At 25.8% G+C, this 25,842-nt stretch overlaps 2 protein-coding genes across 2 annotated transcripts in view; one reads left to right on the forward strand and one right to left on the reverse strand.

The window, feature by feature from the left end:
- The window catches only part of LOC127281377 (acetylcholinesterase-like), a 171,940-nt gene extending 154,532 nt beyond the window's left edge, over positions 1-17,408 (reverse strand). Inside the window, exon 1 of the mRNA XM_051305066.1 lies at positions 15,778-17,408. Within this exon, the coding sequence (XP_051161023.1) occupies positions 15,778-16,894 (1,117 nt within the window). The 5' untranslated portion in view covers positions 16,895-17,408. The remainder of the gene's footprint in view (positions 1-15,777) is intronic.
- LOC127281383 (phosphorylated adapter RNA export protein) overlaps positions 1-25,842 on the forward strand; it is a 264,174-nt gene that overhangs the window by 113,917 nt on the left and 124,415 nt on the right. The gene's annotated exons all lie outside the window — the stretch shown is intronic.

The raw sequence follows: 25,842 nt of genomic DNA on the forward strand, positions 1-25,842 counted from the left end.
TTTCGTTTATTTATTTATTATTATTTTTTGCTTCTTTCTTGTGTTTTATTTTATCTTTATTTCTTTTTCTTCTTTTTGTATTCTTCTTCTTCTTCTTCTTCTTCTTCTTTTTTAATCATTGTTTTTTTCTACATCATTAATTCCGTCATTTTTCTGTTTTTTTCTTGTTCTTTTAGTTAAAATTGTTATTATAGTTGTTGATTATTTTCATATCTCATTTTCTATATATCTTTTTCCATCTTCTTCGGTATCACATAAATTTTTATCACTCACATATTTTTTTTTTTTTTTTACATATTTCTTGAATATTTTCATTTTGGTAGTTTATTCTCTTCCATAAATATGCTATTCCCTTTATTTCTATTGTTGCTGTTATTGTTTATAGAGGAAACACTGGTTTTGTTAAAATTTACGATTTTCATTTTTGACATACATATTTTGGCTTTAATATGAATCTGGGATTCATTTTTTTTTCAAAAAGTGCCTCTAAAATAAAAAAGTAACTAGTATGCTATCAGTAAATTTGTGTAATAATAAAAGTAATAATAATAATAATAATTTAGTAACAATTAAGTCACAATTTATTAACAACTTATTAATAATTTAGTAACAATTAAGTAACAATTTAGTAACAATTAAGTAACAATTTAGTAATAATTTAATAGTAATTTAGTAATAATTTAATAAAAATTTAGTAAGTAATGATTTAGTAATAATAGAAATAATAAATTAGTAAAAAATTTGTAACAATTAAGTAACAATTTAGTAACATTTTAGTAAAATTTAATAACAATTTAGTAACAATTTATTATTATTATTTAATAACAATTTATTATTATTATTTAATAACAATTTATTATTATTATTTAATAACAATTTAGTAATAAATTAGTAGTAACATTTTGGTACTAATTTAGTAACAATTTATTATTATTTAGTAACAATTTAGGGTAATTAGTAACAAATTAGTAGAAACATTTTAGTAACATTTTAGTAACAATTTAGTAACAATTTAGTATAATTTAGTATCAATTTAGTAACAATTTAGTAACAATTTAGTAACAATTTTGTAACAATTTAGTAACAATTTAGGGTAATTAGTAACAAATTAGTATTAACATTTTAGTAACATTTTAATAACATTTTAATAACATTTTAGGAACATTTTAGTAACAATTTAGTAACAATTTAGTAACAATTTAGTAACAATTTAGTAACAAATTAGTAGACACTTTTTAGTTATAATTTAGTAACATTTTTTTAACAATTTAGTAACAATTTATTATTATTATTTAATAACAATTTAGTAACAAATTAGTAGTCACTTTTTAGTAATAATTTAGTAACATTTTAGTAACATTTTAGTAACAATTAAGTAACAATTTAGTAATAACTTAATAGTTATTTAGTAATAATTTAATAAAAATTTAGTAATGATTTAGTAATAATAGTAATAATAAATTAGTAAAAAATTTGTAACAATTAAGTGACAATTTAGGAAAATTTTAGTAAAATTTAATAACAATTTAGTAACAATTTATTATTATTATTTAATAACAATTTAGTAACAAATTAGTAGTCACTTTTTAGTAATAATTTAGTAACATTTTAGTAACAATTAACTAACAATTAAGTAACAATTTAGTAATAATTTAATAAAAATTTAGTAATGATTTAGTAATAATAGTAATAATCAATTAGTAAAATATTTGGAACAATTTAGTAACATTTTAGTCAAATTTAATAACAATTTAGTAACAATTTATTATTATTATTTAATAACAATTTAGTAACAAATTAGTAGTAACATTTGAGTAATAATTTAGTAACAATTTAGTAACAATTTAGAGTAATTCTGCAGAATTACTGCATAATTACCCAATTTAGTACCGACTACTTTAGTAATAATTTAGTAACAGTTTAGTACTAATTTAGTAAAATTTTAGTAACATTGTAGTAACAATTAAGTAACAGTTTAGTACTAATTTAGTAACATTTTAATAACATTGTAGTAACAATTAAGTAACAGTTTAGTACTAATTTAGTAACAGTTATTAACAATTTAGTAATAATGTAATAATAAAAATAATAATTATTATTATTATTATTATTATTATTATTATTATTATTATTGTTATTATTACTATTATTATTATTATAAAATTGGAATAATTTTTAGGAAAAAGAAACGTAAAAAATTTTGATTTTTAATTTTTTTTTTTCTGTAAACGCATACATATTGACAGTTGTCAAAGATTTCTCGAGACGTGGCTGTGAGTTAGTAGTTTGACATTAAATATTCCCAAGTTGTGTGCATCATCGACCGCGATAAAAGTTCACGCTTTGCTCCACTAACAGTGCCTTATACTTTTTTTTTTCTTTCTTTTTTTTTTCTTCTTCTTCTTCTGCTTTTACTTTGAGAATGTATACGCCGCGCGCGGCTCTATATTGTAAAACGCCAAAGTCTCATGCATCTTTAATTCTTTGCGGAAGTGGCCTAAGCGTGCAAAACTTATATACATGTATATATATATATATATATATGTGTGTATATACACCCGCCGCCAAGGTATGCATTTATCGATTCACATTTCCCGACACAATAAAAACATTCGACATTTCTTTGCATCCGCGAGGGATTATATACACCATACTAACCGCAAGGAATTTTATTCTTCAAACTTTTACTTTTTACGTTAAAAAAAAAAAAATTTTTTTTTTTTTCTTTTTCTTCCCCTAAAAGATTTCTGAATGAAATTCTAAAGTTGGTGCAGCGCGCGAGAAAAGATCTTCTAAAAAGAAGTTTGAGTTAAAAAAAAAAAAAGAAAAGAAAAAAAAGGAGATGAAAATATTTAAGAGGGATAAAAAAGTAAAGTTTTAAACAGTTTTTTTTTCTTGTTCCTTTTAGGGAAAGAAGGGAAAAAAAGGGAGAAAAAAAGATTTATCTAGAACAGGTAAAACTTTTAGTAGGACAGCTATAACTTTCGACTTTCGCTGCTACTTTAGAGGAATATTTAATTGTTTCAGTATAAATGTTTTTTAAAGAGTTTCATGGTGAAACTTAATTTTTTTTCTGTATGGTGTACATGTAAATTACTTGTAATTGTTTTTTAACATTATTTTGTTTTCTCAATTTTTTTTAAAAATTATTTTCAATTATTTTCAGTTATTTTCAATTATTTTCAGTTATTTTCAATTATTTTCAGTTATTTTCAATTATTTTCAGTTATTTTCAATTATTTTCAATTATTTTCAATTATTTTCAATTATTTTCAATTATTTTCAATTATTCTCAATTATTTTCTATTATTTTCAATTATTTAAAAATATTTTTTATTATTTTCTATTCTTTCAAGTATTTTGAATTGTTTTCCATTATTTTTTATTATTTTCCATTATTTTCGATTATTTTCCGTAATTTTCCATTATTTTCTGTTCCTTTAATTATTTTGAATTATTTTCCATTAATTTCAATTATTTGTCACATTTACTTATTTTGAATTATTTTCGATTATTTTTCATTATTATTCGTTTTTCAATTGTATCCCTCACAGCACCAGATATCCTAGGATATTCTAAAAACATCCCTTGGATATCCTAGGGATACCCCAGAGATATCCTAAGGATACTTTAAGGATATACAAAGTAGCGGCGGTTAGGATATTCTAGGGATATCCCAGGGATATCTAAGGATGTCCCTAGGACGACCCAGGGATATCCTAATTATTTCCCCGGATATTATTAGGATATCCTGTGGAGATCTTAGCGATATTTCTAGAATATTTTAACGATATACCAAGTTTATCCCAAGAATATCCCTGGAATATCCCTTGAATATCCTAAAGGATATCCCTAGAATATCCTAAAGGATATCCCTAGAATATCCTAAAGGATATCCCTAGAATATCCTCAGGATATCCCAAAAATATCCTACGTAACGGCGGTTTGGATGTTCTGAGGATATCCTATGGACGTTTTCAGGATATCCTACATTAGTTTAGGATATCCTGAGGATATCCTTTTGTTGTGAGGGATTTTTTAATTATTTTTCATTGCTTTCAATTCTTTACAGTTATTTTAAATTATTTTAAATTATTTTAATTTATTTTTAATTATTTTCAATTACTTGACATTTTTCAATTATTTTGATATATTTTCCATTATTCTCAATTATTTTCAATTATTTTTTTATTTTCCATTGTTTTCAATTACTTTTAATTAATTTCCTACGTGAAGTATAATAATTTAAAGCAATTGAAAACAATGGAAAATAATAAAAAAATAATTGAAAATAATTGAGAATAATGGAAAAGAATTGAAAATAATTGAGAATAATTGCAAACAATTAAAAGAAATGGAAAATAATAAAAAAAAAATAATTGAAAAACAAAAAGTATTGAAAAAAAAATTGTTTCCGTAATTTTTCCGGTAATCTTTCCACATCAATTTTTTCAATTATTTTCAATTCTTTTCGTCGTTTTTAGTTATAAAAAAAAGAAAAAAAACAAGCTTTTCATCGTTATTCAAATGTAGATAAAAATTCCAATCGAACACTTGATATCGGAAACTGTTTTTCCTTTTTTCTTTTAATCCAAACTTTTGATTATTTCAATTATGGATTATATCTGAAAGTGCACATAAACTAAGTTTGCATGTTCTATACACTTTTTTTTTTGCAATAGCAGATATTCGCATTTTCCTATTCTTTCTTTCGAAGAATTATTGCCAGGTTCTGATTTGGATATACCTGCACTGCATAAATTTTTCTTTGATTAGTTCCTTTTTTTTCTCTCTCTCTTTCTCTCTTTTTTCATTCTTTTCCGCATTATTGAAACATACTGACGAATCAGAAATACGAGAAATAAAAGTTTTTTTTTTTCCCCACTTTATTCGAAGCCGTCGAAAATTGCATAAATTCTACGATTTTTTCTCTCATTAGCAAGTGAACTTTTCACAAAGAGTGTGAGAGAGAGGGGGGGGAGGGGGGAAGTGGTTTTATTTCCCTAGGATGACAATGTTTTATATTCAAAACTTTTTCTATAAATTTTTAACGAAATTTTTGCTGTAATCATATATTCATTATAATTATATATATTGATTATATTATATAATTATTTTATAATTTTATCATTTCAGTTTTAACACCATTTTTTTTAAATTCTGAAATTTTTTTTTTTTATTTAGAATTTAAAATTACAAATTGTTTTTAATAAATGTAACTTAGAATTGTAATAAAATTTCTAATTTATTGTTGCAGATTTTTCCTTGGACTTCCTGTTATCAACACAATTTTCAATTGGTAATTCAAAAAATTAAAATATATTATTTATACCTATATAATTTTAAAATTTCCCGCCATAATATCAAAATGGCGCCACGTCGTTGTCTTTTGAAATTTTTTATTTAGTAGTTGGCACACCTGTTTCTACGAGATAACAAGAGTTCATAACCTAAAAAAAATTCTTTTACTTTTCTATTTAAGGCCAGGTCCAAGTCGTGTCAGCTGTTCCATTGAAACTTCAAAGGAACAGCTGACTCGACATGGACCTGGCCTTAAATAAAATTGCAGTAATTGTCATTTAACTTTTTAATTTAAAAAAATAAGTTGAAATAGTAATAATAAATTTTAGTAGTTGGTAATTATTGATTATATTTTTATTATTATTACTATTATTATTAATATTATAATTAATATTAACAATATACGGAAATATTTGTTTTCAATTTATAACTGTAAAATAGACTAAAAATACTACATATTAGTAATTAAAAATTTAAATTAATTAAATTATTCAATAATAAATAAATAAAAAGTTAAATTAATGAAATTTTTAATAATATGCTTGAATGAATATTATCAATATGTAATTGGACAATAATTATAATTTAATATTTTACCTTCTATACAGTTTAATAATTATAACATCATTAACTTTCGTCTTTATATATATATATATATATATATATATATATATATATATATATATATATATATATATGTATATATATATTTGCATAATTATTCCAAAGAGATACTTCAATTTTGAAGATTAAAATATGTAATTATAATATTACATTTTACTTTAATTTATTCAAAAAAAAAAAAAAATACTAAATTAACAAAAATAAATTAATTTTCTCTAATTTAGTATGTTAGTTTTTGCAAAAAGTAGTTTTTCTTAATTAAAAAAAAATAATAATAATAAGGTATATGAAATTCTTGAAATAAAATTTTCTTAACAGTGTGTGAGAGAATTTCCCATATTTGCCGAAACGGTGGCAGAGATAAGAATAGAGCTCAGTAAATTTGCATAGAAATGCCTTTATTTTAATATGTACAGATTTAAAGAGAAAATGGAGTTGTTGCAAGGTTATATATATATATATACAAAACGAAAAGTGGAGAGGGAGAAATCTTGTTTCTCGTCCAACAGGTGCAGGTGGCCAATTCAATATACCCGAGATTGCTAGTCCGAATTTCTAACTATTTTCTTAAACACTACACAATTTTCTAGTTAAAAGTAAATAGAAGCTGAATTCTTCAATAGAGAACGTTAGCGCAAGAGCAAAAAAAAAAAAAAAGAAAAAGACTATCTCTCCGTTTTTAATTCGAGAAGACGAGAATCATTCAATTTTCTTTGAATATAATTTTTTTTTTTTGCTCTCTTCAATTTTACCGCTCTGTCAACTTTTGCCAAGAGGGCGCGTAAAGAAAGGAAGTTTCAAGGGATGTATATATATATATAAAAGTACTTTTAGCCAAGTTATAAGATCTGAAAAAAATATATATAGCAGTAAACTCCTTTTTTTCCCCGCAAAAAAGAAATTCAATTGAGCATCTTACAAAACTCGGGTCCTTTTATCGTATAACATTCAAGTTAGTCAACTGCCATGTGATTTTTGCATTTGGTGAATTTTCTACCAAAATTGAAATGCTTAAAGTATTTCCAAATTATATTTCATTTAACTATTTTTAATCCTTTCTTGAAAAACTAACATAAGTTTCGTAATCAGCGACCCCGAAAACCCCCCCGAGTAACAAAATAGAGGCCAATTGGAACGATTTTTAAATTTACTACCGTCATATTGGATCCGCCATTTTGAATTTTGAAAAAGTAATATCGGATTCGTAATCAGCGACCCCAAAAACCCCCGAGTACCAAGTTTCAAACAAATTGGAACGATTTTTAAATTTCCGACCGCCATAATGGATCCGCCATTTTGAATTTTGAAAAACTAACATTATATTCGTAATCAGCGACCCCAAAAACCCCCGAGTACCAAGTTTCAAACAAATTGGAACGATTTTTAAATTTCCGACCGCCATATTCGATCCGCCATTTTGAATTTTGAAAAACTAACATTATATTTGTAATCAGCGACCCCAAAAACCTCCAAGTACCAAGTTTCAAGCAAATTAGAACGATTTTTAAATTTACGACCGCCATATTGGATCCGCCATTTTGAATTTTTAAAATCTGACATCGGATTCATAATCAGCGACCCCAAAAACCCCCGAGTAACAAGTTACAAGCGAATTAAATGAATTTTCATTAATTTATTTACTGACAAAAAACTGCCTCTGTCGGTAATGCAGAAATCTAACTTAAAATTTTTTAGTCAAATTTCAACAGCAAATAGTTGTGGCATTTAGTTTAGATCATAAATAAGTGAATACTACAAAAATTTTTAAAATATCACTAATAGTTTTTGAGAAAGAACGTGGACAATAAATTTTTTCTAAATTTTCTATTGAATTGGATCCGTTATTTTGAATTTTGAAAAACAGACACCGGATTTGTAATCAGCGATCCCAAACACCCCTAGATATCAAGTACCATGAGGATTAGACGTATTTTTTGAAAATTTTCCGCCATATTGGTTCCGCCATTTTGATTTTTTGAAAAATTACAAATTTTCTATTTTCGTAAGTAGATAATTTTGAAAATCTGACATTGTATTTGTAATTAGCGACCCCAAAAACCCCCGAGTACCAAGTTTCAAACAAATTGAAACGATTTTTTAATTTTCGACCGCCATATTGGATCCGCCATTTTGAATTTTTAAAATCAGACATCGGATTCATAATCAGCGACCCCAAAAACCCCCGAGTAACAAGATTCAAGCGAATTCAATGAATTTTCAATAATTTATTTACCGACAAAAAACTACCTCTGTCGGTAATGCAGAAATCTAACTTAAAAATTTTTAGTCAAATTTCAACAGCAAATAGTTGTGGCATTTAGTTTAGATCATAAATAATAAGAAAAACAGACACTGGATTCGTAATTAGCGATCCCAAACACCCCTAGATATCAAGTACCATGAAAATTAGACGTATTTTTTGAAAATTTTTCGCCATTTTGTTTCCGTCATTTTGAATTTTTGAAAAATTACAAATTTTCGTAAGTAGATAAATTATAGAAATAGTTTTTTTTTTAGTGTGATTAATTAATAGAGATTTCGTTTTAAAACGTTAATACGATAAAAATAAATGATAATGAAAATAAAATTAAGAATTTTTGAATTTCTTTTTTTTTCATTTTCATTTTCATTTTCATGTGAAACAGACGGTTTTGCTGTTAAAGCTGAGAGCAGTGGTAGTGGTAGTATAGTTAAACGTAGGAACACTTAGATTTAACGGCTATTAGCCGCAGCAACTGGGTCGTCAGTGCTTTCGCTCCGTTGGAGATTCTAATGTCGAAAAAAGGCACATCTCGCATTCACAGACACATCATCTGCTTTGTTGCCCTTTAATGTCAAGGCTAAAGCACAAATATCACTCTCTCTCACTCCCTTACTAAGAGGTTGTTTAAAAAAAGAGAAAATCAAAAGTAAAAACTTTTTTTGTTAAAAAAAAAGAAAATCAAAATTAAAAACTATTTTTTGTTAAAAAAAAAAAAAAAAAAAAAATTATACATTATTCTCAAAAATATACAAATCAAAAATTAAAATCAGATTTTAAATTTTTTATAAATTATTCGTTAGTATAAGGTTAAAAAAAATTCATTCAAAAAAAACTCTTTCTAAAAATTAATAATTTAAAGGATTAGTAAATATTAGTAAAAATTAGTAAAAAGTAGTAAAAAGTAGTAAAAAATATTTTTAAAATGAATTTTTACCAAATAGAATTTTTAGGTACTGAATTTTAATTGCTCCTTTTTTTATGTATTATTTTTAAATAATAGAATTTCCAATTTACCAAATTTTTATTTCCTAGCGAATTCTCTAAAATGCCGAATTTTCATTTGACCGAATATTATAAATGTCCGAACAAACATAACCTAGAAAAAAAATTTTTTGGCGCGATTTTTAAAATTCTACCAATCACAATTTTTAGTGATAATTTCTTATTGGTCGAGTTTTCAAAATTGCGCTAAAATTTCTTTTTCTAGGTTATGTTTTTTCGGACATTTACAATATTCGGTCAAATGAAAATTTGGCCTTTTTCGAGAATTTGCTGGCAAATAAAAATTTGGTGACAGAAATTCAATTATTTTTATATTATTATTATTATTATTATTATTATTATTATTATTTTATTATTTTATTATTTTCAATAAAAATTCAAAACTATTTTGCCACGATTTTTGGAAAATTTTTCGGAAAAAAAATTTGTAATAAAAAAAAAATTATACAAATTTTTTTTTTTGAATGATAAATATATTTGAGAGCACAAATTACATTTACTTTTTTTCATGTCTGTTGTCGATGTCTATATGTATATATATAATATTAAGGTGTATCAATACTCAACTCGAAATTTCCCTTTGGTATGATCATATCTGCGATCTAGTTCTGAATTTACATACAGTAGGGAAACTTGGGGGCTTGTATTCTCCTCTGAATACAGAATTCCCTCAAGAGATTTTCAAGAATATCCGCGCATCTCTCAGACTCTCAAATATGGCTGGGATCCTTTTATACAACAAGAAGAAGTCTTTTTAAACTGCCAGTTTTGTCACATATTATCTTTTTCATTTTTTTTTTTTTTTCTTTTTTTTTTCATTTTATTATCATTATTATTCTTGAAACAACTTCAAAAAGTGTACTTTAGTTAGAGATTATCATGAACAAAATAGAGCGATGAATAAATTTATGAAAAAAAAGGTTTCCTATAATAATTTCTTACACAAGTGAATTAGGAAAAAAAAATAGTTTTTAAATTCCTAGACGAGGAATTTTTTTTTCTTTTTTTTTGTTACTAGAATATTTTCTTTTATCCGAATTTTTATTTTGAATTATTTTTTCAAATTTTCCCACCATTTTTGTTTATTGGACAATTTTTTGTTACACAGTTGGTAACACTGTTCTTGTCATTTGCAAATATGATTGTATAACCTCAAAAAAATTTTCTTCACATGAATTTTTGTCCACCAACCGTTTTGGAAAGTGAAAACATAATTTCTATTTACCTTTTACGAAAAATAATTAGTATTAAAATTAATTTTGTGAATTTATATAAATGTATTTGTATTTTTATTATTAATGGTAATTTTTTTAATTTTGATAATTATATTTTGTGAAAGTAAATAGAATTTTTTTTACCTTCCAAAACAATTGGTGGACAAAAGGGATAATGTAAAAAAATTTTGAGGTTATACGATCAGCTGATTTGGAAATAAGAACAGTGTTACCAACTGTGTAAGAAATTATTGTCCAATATGATGAAAAATGGCGGGAAATTTCAAAAAAGTACAAAACCAATTTTTCTCGGTTTATTTTAATTAATTATTAACAATTATTGTTCTAATTGGCTCTATAAATATAACGAAAAATTATTTCAAAAATGGAACGAATAATTTAGCAAAAGAAATTTTGTTTACGTTCCAAAACAATTGGTGGACAAAAGGGTTAATGTAAAAAAATTTGAGGTTATACGATCAGCTGATTTGGAAATAAGAACAGTGTTACCAAGTGTGTAAGAAATTATTGTCCAATATGATAAAAAATGGCGGGAAATTTTAAAAAAGTACAAAACCCATTTTTCTCGGTTTATTTTAATTAATTATTAACAATTATTGTTCTTATTGGCTCTATAAATATAACGAAAAATTATTTCAAAAATGGAACGAATAATTTAGCAAAAGAAATTTTTTTTACTTTCCATAATCATAGGTGAATAGCGAAATTAATGTGAATAAAATTTTTGAGGTTATACAACCATTTGATAAGAAGAGCAGGGCTACCAACTGTAAAAGAAACTATAACACACTCATTAAAAATGGCGGGAAATTTCAAAAAAAAAAGTACAAAACTAATTTTCAATATATTGCAAAAATTTTATAATATCAAAAATCGGTTTATTGAAAATTTTATTTAAAAAATTAATTTCAAAAATTCGAAAATTAATTTTAGGTATTATATTTATACGTTTCAAAAATTCTATATAAAAAAAATGGTAGGAATTTTTGTGCATATTCATTATAGTAGATTATCCGTTTGAAAAGCTCGATTTTGCTGCTTTCTCTCTAGGCAACAGTTTCCGTTGCATGTCTTGACTCGAACGTCATTAAAAGTTCTATTATAATTAGATTATCCCATAGCAAACTTCGACGTAAAGTTCAATCGTGCGAAGTGGCTGTTTAAGTTCCTTTACAACGGGCGATAGGTTTTGACGATGAACACTTGGTATATGAAGAATAATTCAAAAATTATTCCCATTTTTTTTTTTTTTTTTTTTTTTTTTTTTTTTGTATTGGACACTAAAATTGACTTTAAAAATATTGTAAAGAATTTTTTTTTCCTTTTTTTCTTCAATAAAACGAAAATTGCTTTTGTATTTTTTTGAAATTTCCCGCCATTTTTTTTAATGATTTGACTAAAGTTCCTTTCATAGTTGGTAGCCCTGATTTTCTTATCAGCTGATAGTATAACCTCAAAATTTCATTCACATTGTCGACCTATATTTTTCGAAATTATATTATTATGTATTATATATTATATATTATATTATATTATATTTGAAAAATACATAAAATAAGTAAAATACAAAATTTTATACTGTTTTCTTTTTGAAAGAAATTTGATTTTAGTTTCAAAAAATTTTAATCGTATAAATAATAATGTTTTTTTTGATGAAATTCTAATAATAATAATAATTCTGTATATGGTCAAAATCACCGACTGAAAGTTTACTTTCTAATTTCCAACCCTTCGGGGAACCATTACACTGTTTATGCACCTGAGGGCAAGACATTTGCATAAACACTATAATGGCGTTCCAATGATTTGATCTATCCTGGAACTATGTAAAGGCAAGTTGGGATGTGCATAAATTTATGTTGTAAAGTCAAGTCATTAGAATTTGCATCTATTCATATTTAAAGAAAAGAGAGGTGGTGATATATTAACGTTTTTTTTGTAGTATTCGTTTATTTATGATGTAAACTAAATGCCACAACTATTTTTTTTTTTGAAATTTGACTAAAAAAAATTTTCAGTTAGATTTCTACATTACCGACAGAGGTAGTTTTTTTTGTCGGTAAATAAATTATTGAAAATTCATTGAATTCGACTGAATCTTGTTACTCGGGGGTTTTTGGGGTCGCTGATTACGAATCCGATGTTAGTTTTTCAAAATTTTAAATGGCGGATCCAATATGGCGGACATAAATTTAAAAAATGGTCCAATTTTCTTGTAACTTGGTACTCGGGGGTTTTTGGGGTCGCTGATTACAAATCCAGTGTCTGTTTTTCAAAATTCAAAATGGCGGATCCAATTCAATAGAAAATTTAGAAAAAATTTATTGTCCACGTTCTTTCCCAAAAACTTTTAGTGATATTTTAGAAATTTTTGTAGTATTCACTTATTTATGATCTAAACTAAATGCCACAACTATTTGCTGTTGAAATTTGTCTAAAAAATTTTAAGTTAGATTTCTGCATTACCGACAGAGGTAGTTTTTTGTGGGTAAATAAATTATTGAAAATTCATTGAATTCGCTTGAATCTTTTTACTCGGGGGTTTTTGGGGTCGCTGATTATGAATCCGATGTCTGATTTTAAAAATTCAAAATGGCGGATCCAATATGGTGGTCGTAAATTTTAAAATCGTTCTAATTTGCTTGAATCTTGTTACTCGGGGGTTTTTGGGGTCGCTGATTACGAATCCGATGTCAGATTTTAAACATTCAAAATGGCGGATCCAATATGGCGGACATAAATTTAAAAAATGGTCCAATTTGCTTGTAACTTGTTACTCGGGGGTTTTTGGTGTCGCTGATTACGAATCCGATGTCAGATTTTAAACATTCAAAATGGCGGATCCAATATGGCGGACATAAATTTAAAAAATGGTCCAATTTGCTTGTAACTTGTTACTCGGGGGTTTTTGGGGTCGCTGATTACGAATCCGATGTCATATTTTAAAAATTCAAAATGACGGATCCAATATGGCGGTCGTAAATTTAAAAATCGTTCTAATTTGCTTGAATCTTGGTACTCGGGGGTTTTTGGGGTCGCTGATTACGAATTCGATGTTAGTTTTTAAAAATTCAAAATGGCAGATCCAATATGGCGGTCGTAAATTTAAAAATCGTTCCAATTTGCTTGAAACTTGATACTCGGGGGTTTTCGGGGTCGCTGATTACGAATTCGATATTAGTTTTTCAAAATTCATAAACGCTGATTTAACACGGAGAATAAATTTACTAAAATTGCACTTTTAACTTATATGAAAGTAACTAAAATTAATAAAAATCATATAACATATATGTGATGCAGCAAAAAAAAAAGAAAAAACAAATGAAATAATCTACTTAAAAATTAACAATAAATAATATAATTGTGACATAAAGTTAAAAAAAAAAATTATGACTTTTCGATGTTGAGATGCAGCAGTAGCAATATAGCAGGAAATCGTAAATTCAAAATGTCGAGAGCTTTTCATTGAGATAAGTATCAGTAAGGAAGTTAGAAACAGGAGCTTTATTTTATATCGATAAACTATGAAAGAGATACAAGCGTAAAATTTGCATATCACGGAAATGTTTATTTCCAGTTATTGTTGGTCTTTTCCGTTTTTTACCCCGTTATATACTTGTGTAATAATTAATCCCCGTATATATATGAAATTCACATGTATATAAATAAATATAAAGAGAGGAAATATCTTGTAAAACAGGATTAATTTTTAAAAAAAAAAATTTTAACAATAGGAAAAAAACAGCAAACAGTATTATTGTCTTTTTCAAATTTATATAATAAAAATAATTATTATAATAATAATAATTATTATTATTATAATTTTTTTATTTATTTAATTATAGTAAATTATAATAAATTTATTTATTTAATCATAGTAAATTATTGTAATTGTTGTAATATTAATTGAATTCCAATGCAATAATTAAATAATCAATTAATTATTTTGCTTAATTAAATATTCTACTTTTTAACATAATAGTAATTGTCAAATTTAGTTCACTGTATATAATCAATTTATATATATATATTATTTGTAATGTTTAGCAAATGTATAATTAACAGATGTTGAGTAGAACAATGTTGGCAAGTATATAATTAAAACAATATCCAGGTTTTGTTGATATATAATTAAAAGGATATTTATTGTAAATTGTAGTTTTTTTTTTTAAAATGTTTCCCTATAATTAAATTAACATAATAGATTTTTTAATTATATACAAAATTTTCAAAGTTTATTTAAAAAGATATGGTTAAGTTTAGAAAAATAATTTTTTATTTAAAAGATTTTAAATTAAATAAAAAAATTATTTTTTAAAAAGATTTTAAATTAAAAAAAAATTATTTAAAAAAAAAGGGGGGGAAAATAAAATAAAATCAATGGAAAGAAAAACAGAATTATATAATAATTTATCTCCCCAAGAGTACCTATTTTTAAATTGAAGGGATCTATAACTGCTGTTGTTATTAAATATTATCTTCACTAAATCTCAACATCAAATACATCAACTTTATTAATGTTTTTATACAATGATACAACTTGTTGATACTCAATTTTGATAAGTAAATATCATTAGTCATTGTCATTAATACATAGAGAAAGAGAGAAAGAGAGAAAGAGAGAGAGTCTGATCTTATTATCAATACAAAATCTAAAAATAGATGCACGATTTTGATACATATCCAGTAGAATTATACCTCAATCTAATGATGTAAATCTTTCAATGATTTACAATATAATTTTCATATTTTTTTAAAAATTTATTTTATTGAATTTAAATAAAAATTAAAATTAACCTAAATTATCCCCAAGATATCGAATCACTTCGGATACAGATTTTAGTAAAATTTTATTATTGTTGTTGTTATTACAAAAATTAGTATTGTTTCATTGAAATATAATTTATCATTCTATTCACATGGACATATATCATTGTTACCTAAAGACCCCCTACTTAATTAGACATTAAATATTGATACTTAATGTTGCCATCTAATGATAGCACTTAACGCTGATGCGAAATGCTAATACATTATGTCAAAACCCTTTATGTAGCTCTGAAAAGCCAACAGATTATGTTACATTACATTTTACTATCGAAAATAAATGCACCCCATACATATACAAACAATCAATATCCTCAACAATATTAAATTACATTGATACATTTCAAGAATTATGACATATATACAACCGTTGAAATACATCTCTCAATACGTCATCTGTTTCTAATTTTTTAACGGATTAGAAAATACAACGGAAATTAACAATTTCCAAAAAATTTTAGTGAAAGAAACAATTTTGAGAAAATGGAATTAACAGACAGTATTTAAAAAAAAAATCCCCTTTACCTTCATTCTTATTGTTGCCAATTAAAATCTCCGTCTCCTCGAAATCTGATTCCTTGAGTAATTCAAGTGGATCCTTTGGCAAAAGAACACCGTCAATTGTTGGCGCCGATGGAAATCCAAGTAATCCCCAATAGCTATTCCATTGTTGTACGGATATTGTTTTTGCATCAACATAACGCATACAAGCCATAACGTGTGCGGGATTTTCCATAAGTAACGATGAATTACAACCACAATCTTCGACAAGTATTTTAGCTACTTCATCTGCTTTTTCCGCTGTCATATAACTCCATGGTGCATTTAATGTACCACTTTGAAGAATACCCCTTCTCACTAGACCCTTTGTTGCAGGCGATATTAAATGTAATGACACCGAACCACCACCAGCTGATTCACCGAATATTGTTATTAAATCCGGATTACCACCAAATGCAGCAGCATTATCCTTGAGCCATTGTAATGCCATTATCTGATCCCAAAGACCCATATTGCCCGGTGCCTCTTGACTATTTGGAAAATGTTGATTCAAATAAAGAAAACCAAATGCACCAACACGATATTGCATTGATGCAACAATTGTATTACTACTAGCTGCCATAATATCAGCTTCATAAACATCTAACGTAGCCGTACCACTCATATAGCCACCACCATAAATCCAAACAAGTATTGGTGCACCATGTTTTTCCGTACCAACTGATGGTGCACCACCTTGATGTCTCAATCTCACTCGTTGCGGTACCCATATATTTAAATAGAGACAATCTTCAGAAATATTTGTATTTGGATTCCACATTGCTTCACCCTCAAAACCAGGGAAATATTCATATTTCTCCTGAAAACAACAATTTGGTAATGTTGTTGCATCTAAAATGCCATGCCATGGATCAACTGGTTGTGGTTTACGAAATCTTAATGGTCCAATTGGTGGTTTTGCAAATGGTACACCATAGAATACATGTACCTCATGACCATCGAGTACAGTACGTGAAAAACCTCTAATCAATCCACTTGTCGTTTCAACCACCAATGAATCGGTATTTGATTGTGAATTTCCTATTGATGATTGAAGAAAGAAAATTAATAAAATATTGACAAACATTGAGGCCACCGCCATTCTGGACGTTGCCCAGGTGGCCGTGAATCAACAAGTTTAAAATTCGTTTTTACAAACAAAACAAAAAAAAAATTTGGAGAATAATCTTAATTAGGAGACATTTTTTCCCGCACTTCACTCCACTATTTTTTTTTCTTTTTTATCACCTGTCTTACGCACTAACACTAAAAAAAAAAATTCAGATAATATCTACCCTTGTAAATTTACGACATTTGGAGGGTGGTTTTTTTTAGGGTTCTATTCCATAATTATCTTTTCGTTATCTAGTCTTTTTCTTCTTTTTTTTTTGGGTCTACTCTAGTTCGATTTTAAATATTCGCTGTTTCCTTTTTTTGGCAAATAGGGGATTATTTTATTTTTTTTTTTAATTTTCCTTTTTTGGTATTAGCCTCGTGAATTGTTGAGCTCAGGTCATCAAAAAAATTATGAATAGAAGACGCGGCGGCCGGCGTGCCGCGATGCACGGGGTCGACTGATCTGACAGTAGTCGGAGGTGGTGCGAGGTACCGGAGGCAGCAACGGTGGCGGCGGCGGCGGTGGTCGAGTTTTCTGGTGGTGGTAATAGTGACGCGAAGGTGGCGCACGCCTCGTACGGTATCCTATGATCCTTCCTTTGGAAAGATCTACAGAGAGAAAGAGAGAGAGACCCTTTCATGCCACGTGAATCATACTCGAGGAGTGCGCGCCTAAGCAGTGAGATAGAGAAAAGGAAAAAACAAAAATCTGGGGTTCAGACTAATATACACCTATTTTAGCAAAGTATTCTTGTCAATTTGCTGCTATTTAGCAGAATTAGCCTAATTTTTAGGCAAAGAATTCTGTTTGATACCATTTGTAATAATCTTCTAATAGTTTGAATATAATTTTTGTTTTTTTCAGCCTTACGGATTTACTAATTTTTACCCAATGTGATGGCTTTTTTTTGGTGCTAATTATTTTTTATAATTTGAACAATTTCGCACCCTTACGGATGAACCAAATTTACCTAATGGTACTGAATTATTTTTTAAAAATTTTGAACAATTTATCGTCATATCTGGCGATTTTTTAGATTGACCCAATGATACAGTTTTTGGTACTAATTATTTTTTAACAATTGGAACAATTTACCATTAAATCTGTCGCCCTTTCAGATTGACCTAATGATACCGTTTTTGGTGCCTAATTATTTTTCAAAATGTAAACAATTTGCCGTTGTATTTTGAAGCCTTTACGGATTTTTCAAAATTTACCTAATGGTGCCATTTTTAGTACTAATTAATTTTCATAATTTTAACAATTTATCGTATTTTGGAGCACTTACGGATTAAACAAATTTACCTACGGATTTTATAAATTTGCCTAATGGTACCATTTTCGGAACTGTAATTGAGATTGACCCAATAGTGCCATTTTTAGTAATAATTAATTTTCATAATTTTAACAAAATTTATCGTATTTTGGAGCACTTACGGATTAACCAAATTTACTTACGGATTTTATAAATTTGCCTAATGGTACCATTTTCGGTACTGTAATTGAGATTGACCCAATAGTGCCATGTTTAGTAATAATTAATTTTCATAATTTTAACAATTTTCCATTGCATTTGACGCCATTACGGATTAATGAAATTTATCTACGGATTTTATAAATTTACCTAAAGGTGACATTTTTAGTACTAATTCAGATTGACCCAATGGTGCCTTTTTTGGTAGTAATAATTTTTTATAATTTAAACAATTTGCCGTTGTATTCGGAGCCCTTATGGATTAACCAAATTGACCTACGGATTTTATAAATTGGCGAAATGGTACCGTTTTTGGTACTAATTCAGATTGACCCAATAGTGCCATTTTTGGTACTAATTATTTTTCAAAATGTAAACAATTTGCCGTTGTATTTTGAAGCCCTTACGGATTTTTTAAAAATTTACCTAATGATGCCATTTTTAGTACTAATTAATTTTCATAATTTTAACAATTTATCGTATTTTGGAGCACTTACGGATTAAACAAATTTACCTACGGATTTTATAAATTTGCCTAATGGCACCATTTTCGGTACTGTAATTGAGATTGACCCAATAGTGCCATTTTTAGTAATAATTAATTTTCATAATTTTAACAATTTTCCATTGCATTTGACGCCGTTACGGATTAATGAAATTTATCTACGGATTTTATAAATTTACCTCAAGGTGCCATTTTTAGTACTAATTCAGATTGACCCAATGGTGCTTTTTTTGGTAGTAATAATTTTATATAATTTTAACAATTTGACGTTGTATTCGGAGCCCTTACGGTTAAATTTGGCGCCCGTACAGATTGACCCATTGGTACCTTTTTTGGTACTAATTGGTATTCGCAATTTAAACAATTTGTTATATTTGGTTCCGTTTTAGATTAACCAAATTGACCCATTGGTACCATTTTTGGTAGTAATTATTTTTTGTACAATTTTTTAAAATTTAACCTTTTTAGGCGACACTTACGGATTAACCGAATTTATCTAGACCGTTTTTGGTACTAATTTTTTTTCTTTTTTGCAATTTAAACATATATTTTCAAAAAAAGTTGTTCTCCTATATAAATTTAACATTAATAATTTTACTAGATTCTGAAATTGGACAGCTGGAGCAAAATATATTTCAATTTAATTTTTATAATTTAAATAATTATGAAATATATTTTAATTTTTTTTGTAATTAAAATACATAATTAATTTTTAAAAAATGATATACGTATTTAATTTTTAAAAAATGATATACGTATTTAATGCTTAAAAATTGAAATACATATTTAATTTTTAAAAACGAAAGCACAGATTTAATTTTTTTAAAAATAAAAATATATTTCAATTTAAAAAAAAAAATAAAATTAAAATATCATTCTTTTTCTGTCTTATGTAAAATTAACAATAAATGAAAAATAAGCTTTTCATTTAATAACCATATCATTTTTCCACACGGAAAAAAAAGAAAAAGTAATTTTTACTACTTTCATAAAAAAGGGGAACTGTATGAAGTTTCTGCGCATCTCTGGAAACTTTTAATCCAAAAATAGTAAAATTTACTCCAGAAATAGTAAAAATTACTATACGGAACTGTAAAATTTATTACAATAATAGTAAATTTTTGGTGTAAAAGTTGCCAGAGATGCGCAGAAACTTTGGACAGTTCCAGTTTTATTATGAAAGTAGTAAAAATTACTTTTTTTTCCGTTCATGCATATTTCTGAAAAAAATACTAATTAATTAATTATAATAAATTATACAAGATATTCGTTTTATGTATTGTTTTAACCTAGTTTTTATTGAACTTTTCTTTTTATAACACGCAATTGTGAATAAACCTATATTTTCATGAATTGAATAAAAATTTTATTCTTCCCTTATTTTTTCTTTTTAATTTAATTTAATTTACCTTTAAAAAATTTATATTTTTTTTATTTTATTTATTTAATTAAAAATATTATTTTCAGGTTAGGATCACATTGCACTGAATTAAAAAAAAAAATTTTTTATCATCTTGAGAGCGTTAATTTTTTAACTATGTATATGAAACTATAAAAAAGTAAAGGATACAAAATCAATTAATTAGTCGCAGAAAAATTGGAGCATTAAAATATATAATGGATTTTATAAAACATATATATTGAAAAATTAAATAGTATAATGATAAATAAATAATTTACAACTCGGAAGATTTAAAAAATAATTTATTATGTTAAATTAAAATTTATTTCTACATATATATACAATATTATGTGTAAGCATAAAATGGAGATAATTAACTATTGTTAAAGACTTTCATTAATATGAATTTAAAAGTTATTTATTTTCATGTTACACACAGTAAATTATTATCATAATTAAATAAATTATCGCTCTCTTTATATCAGCTAACATTGGATATTAAAAATAATATCGTCTTTTAATTGGCAAAAAAAAAAAAAAAAAAAAAAAAATTTACATTGATTAACGTTATTTGCAATTTACGATAAAGGATAATTTTTTGTCCCCGTTAAAAATGATATAAAATTAAATGAAAAAGAAATTTTTTAATAATTAAATATTGTAACAAAAAACTTTGTCATTTTATAAATAAAAAAATTTAAAAAAAAATTTATAAATTTTATTATAAATATGTATATAGTAAATTTAAAATTAAATTTTCCTTTTTTTTCTAAAGAGAAACGTTGAAAGTATAGGCCATCGATTTAAAAATCTCTTGAAAAAAAAATATATAGTAAATGTTCTCTCCTTTTGTTGTTTGAACCATTCCTTAGAAATGTTAAAGACTTTTCTTATCGCGGAGTAGACCGTATCTTTCGTAATAAGCCTTCCATCAGGGAATTGGTAGCATCAAAAAAAAAAAAAAAGAAAAAAAAAGTAATGAAAATGTAAAATTTATTAAGAAATAAAGATTTAAATGTCAAGTTTAGTTTTCAAATGAAAAGTATACAAACAAAATTTATTTAATTCAAAGTAATTCAAATTATTTGAAAAATATTTAGGTTCAAATATTTTTTTTTTTTTAAATTGGATCCAAAAAATATCACACTTATTTAAAACAAATAAATTTTATTTGTTTCAAGTAAATAATTAACTGAATCTAATAAATAAATTTATTTAACACAAATAATAATAATAATAATAATAATAATAATAGTAATAATAATAATAATAGTAATAATAATAATAGTAATAATAATAATAATAATAATAATAATAATAATAATAATAATAATATAAATTATTTTAAATTATTTATTTATTTCACCAAAATATTTGGTATTTTTGATACAATTAAAATTTATTTGACAAAATAATGTAATGTATTTTATTGATTCTAGTACACTATAAATTATTTAATACAAATAATGTATTATTTAATATACTAGTAAATTATTTTATGAAAACAAATAAAAAAAAATATATTTGGATCAATTAAATATTTATTTCAAAACAAAATATAGTAAGTTCTTTGAAACTATTCATTTATTTATTTTATACTCAAATATTTTATTTTTGGATAGAAATAAAAATTAATTTACCGAAATTTATTTTATTGATTTAAGTAAACTAAATTACAAATAACGCAGTATTTAATGATAATAAATTATTTTATAAAATCAAAAAAATATTTGGATAAAATAATTAGTTTATTTATATATGTGAAAATTATGAAAAATAAATATTTCTAAAATATTTTTTTTCTTTTGTTGTAAAAATAAAAAAGAAATTAATTACAAAATTTATTTTAATAATTATTAAATTTAAAAAAAAGAATTTTTTAAAGAAATAAAATAAATAAATGTTTTCCTTGGATCAGCAATATGTTTCACTAAAACAGCGAAAGTTTTCATTATTCTAGAGAATCATATCGCTGTTTCAGATAAAAATTTTTTTTCGTGCAAATATTAAAAATATTATAAATATTATAAAAAATTATCGTATTATTTGGCGCCCACAATTAAAATATTTAATAAACTATTCAAAAAAAAAAATAAAAAAAAAAAACGAACTCAAGCATTTCGGAAAAAAGAAAAAAAAATTTGTCAAACTCCGGAAAATTATAGTCGAATATTATCAGTTTTCTCATACTTATCGAAAGGCCATTTTTTTTTTTTTGAAATAAATTTATGGCAAAAGTTTCGACTTTGGTATATGAATGAGGGGAACCAGGGCTTTGAGTTCATTTTACACACACGTATAAAGAAATGGTGATTCTCGACCTTTTCGAAGGATCCTTTTTATACTGACCCTAAGGGATTTTGTTGGATCAAGTAGAAAGAGATAGCCTCCGGGAAGAGTCCATCTGGCGAAAGTTCGTCTACAAGACACTTGTTACGTGGAAATTTCAAAAGCTAGAATAATTTCTGCTCCATTTCACTTGAAAATTGGGTTTGTTGTTTTTTTTTATTATTTATTTTTGAAGGTGGAAGTTTTTTTCTTTTTTTTTAAACCACAAAGGGTCAATCGATGCTTTTCTATTTCATGATGAGCCTGCACTTTGGGAAAAGTGAATTGCCTCTTAATTTTTTTTTTTTTTTGACGTCAAGCATTTCAGTTGTATTGCCCACTTAGTTTTTATTGATTAGAAATAATAGAAACAATTTCACGAATTGGGAGTAGAATTATTTTTATTTGGATAGAGAAAAAGAAGTTTTCACTTTCAAGTCAGTTTCATTTTCACTTCATTTTCACTACACTTTTACTTCATTTTCACTTCACTTTCACTTTCACTTTCACTTTCACTTAACTTAACTTTCACCTCAAATTTATTTCTTTGATAGTCACAGCACTTTTCTTTCACTTTCACTACACTTCACCTTCACTTCACTTTCGCTACATTTTTATTTCAAATAAATTTACTTTCACCTCACTTTCTTTTCACTTTCACTTCATTTTCACTTCATTTTCACTTCACTTGATAGTGAAAAACTTTCCCTTTCACTTTTACTCTTTTATTTTTTTTTTATTAACTTCAGTGCACTTTAATTTCACTTTCACTTCACTTGACATTGCTTTAACCTTTAGTTCCATATCAATTTTTCTTCGTATTACTTTTACTTCATTTGATATTAAGTCAATATCAAGTGAAGTGAAAGTGAAGTGTAAGGGAGGAAAAAGTGACTTGAAAGTGAATTGATGTGAAATAAAAATGATCTGAAAGTAAAGTGAAGATAAAGTGTAGTGAAGGCAAAACAAAATAAAGTGAAGTGAAAGTGAGGTGAAAATGTAGTTTAAATAAATGTAAGTGAATTTGAAGAGTAAAATGATGTAAAAGTAATGTGAAAGTGTTGTGAAAGTAATGTGAAAATTTTTAGTGAAAGTAAAGTGAAGATAATTGAAAGTAAAGTGACGTGAAAATGAAGTGAAAGTACTTGTAAGTGAAGTTTAAGTTTAGATTAAATAAAATTTAACTAAAAATAAAGTGAAAGTCAAGTTAAAGTGATGTGAAATTGTACTGAAAGTAAAGTAAAGATAAGTCAAAGTAAAGTGACGTGAAAATGAAGTGAAAGTGCATTTAAGTAATTTTTAAGTTCAGGGGTGCTATTTTGTAATTTGACTTCACTTTCATTTCACTTTCACTTCATTTTCACTACACTTTCACTTTCACTTCTCGAAATGAAAGTAGAGTGAAAGTGAAGTGAAAGTGAAGTGAACGTGAAGTGAAAATATAATGCAAGTAAAGTAAAGATAAGTCAAAGTAAAGTGACGTGAAAATGAAGTGAAAGTGAATGTAACTAATTTTTAAGTTCAATTAAATAGTATTAAAATAAAAATAAAGTGAAAGTGAAAGTGTAGCGAAGTGAAAATGAAGTGAATGTGTGAAGGTTAATGAACATATTGAATGATGTGAAAGTGAAGTGAAGTGAATAAAAAAGTAACATGAAAGTGAAGTAAACTAATAAAATAGCAAATCCAAATTTTACTTCTTTATTTCCTAATGAAACAAAAAAAAAATATTCGACAAAAACAACATTTGGTTTGAACGAATTGGTTTCAACTAATAAAAATAATTTCGAGCAATGGTCGTCGTTTGGACCTGATGCTAGTTTGACTATAGTGAAGAGTCTAACGAGACTCTTCCGCCGTACAAATTGCGCGGCTACCCATTTGTAATATAAGTTACTGAACCGTCCCGCATCTTGTTATGAAATGGAGTCATCATTTTGTTGATCCAATATAATTTGGTTAAAGGTCATGCGGCAAACACTTGAGACTATAAAAAACGTTGAGAAAACAATCAAATATTTACTCCTCTTGGCAATTATTATATATATATATACTACATCTCTTCGTCTCTCTACATTATATATTATAAATCATTTTCAAATCAGAAAATTATTCTTGTTTTATAAAAGTTTTTTTTTTTTATTTCATTAAAAGAAATATAAGGAAAAATTAAAAAAATACTAACTTAAAAAAAAAATTGTAAATATTTTAAATTGAAAATAATAGTTGAAGAATTGATACGAAAGTTTGCCGGGAAAATATAGACAGGAGTTTTTGGGAACATTCCCTTTGGCGATAGAAAAGAAAGAGAGAGAGAGAGGGAGAGAGGAAGTTGAAGTACAAAGACGTCCTTAACTTTTAACGCGGAAAAGAACTTGGGATAAGAGAGGTAATTGCGATTCTGACTTACTTAAAATAACCGAGGTCGACATGCAGGTCATTGTTTACGTCAGCACAAAAAAAAATTTTTTTTTTTATTCGCGTCTCATCTTTTTCTAATTAACAAACAAATTCCATTCAATAAAAATTATAACTTAAATCTCTTATTTGAACGAAATTTAATTTCCCAATAATGAAAAGAATCGGAAAGAAATTTTCTTTTTTTATTATATTAATTAAATTCCAATTATAGTTATTCAATTTTCCTAATGAATTTACTTTATTTGAATTATATACTTAGGGTCAAGTAGAGTTTCTTGAATGATAATTATATGTCTAATTTCATAAATTATTTAATGAAAAAAACTTGTTGGCAAATGACATTTTTACGTTATGCGGTTTTATTCAAGTTGTTTGATGACTTTGGAGGGGACATTAAATTACATTTTACATTCTAAATTAATTAAAATTTCAAATTATTTGCAAATAAAATATCTCGGGATATTTTTCTTTTGTGAGAAAAATAATTTTAATCACTTTCATTATCACTTTCAGTTTCCATTGCGAAAATGAAAGTGTAGTGAAAGTAAAGTGAAACTAAAGTGAATGTTAAGTGTAGTGAAAGTGAAAGTAAAAGTGCTATGACTACACTTTCACTTTATTTTAATTTTTATTTTAATACTATTTAATCTGGAGTACTATTCTTTCTATTCTTTCACTTCACTTCACTTCACTTTCACTTCACTTTCACTTTACTTTCACATTAATTTCACATCACTTTCACTTTACTTTCACATCACTTTACTTTCACTTTACTTTCACTTCACTTTAACCTCACTTTAACC

The sequence above is a fragment of the Leptopilina boulardi genome, unplaced genomic scaffold (assembly GCF_019393585.1).
Source record: "Leptopilina boulardi isolate dan_hultmark-lab unplaced genomic scaffold, ZJU_Lbou_2.1 LbouV2_266, whole genome shotgun sequence".
Taxonomy (NCBI): domain Eukaryota; kingdom Metazoa; phylum Arthropoda; class Insecta; order Hymenoptera; family Figitidae; genus Leptopilina; species Leptopilina boulardi.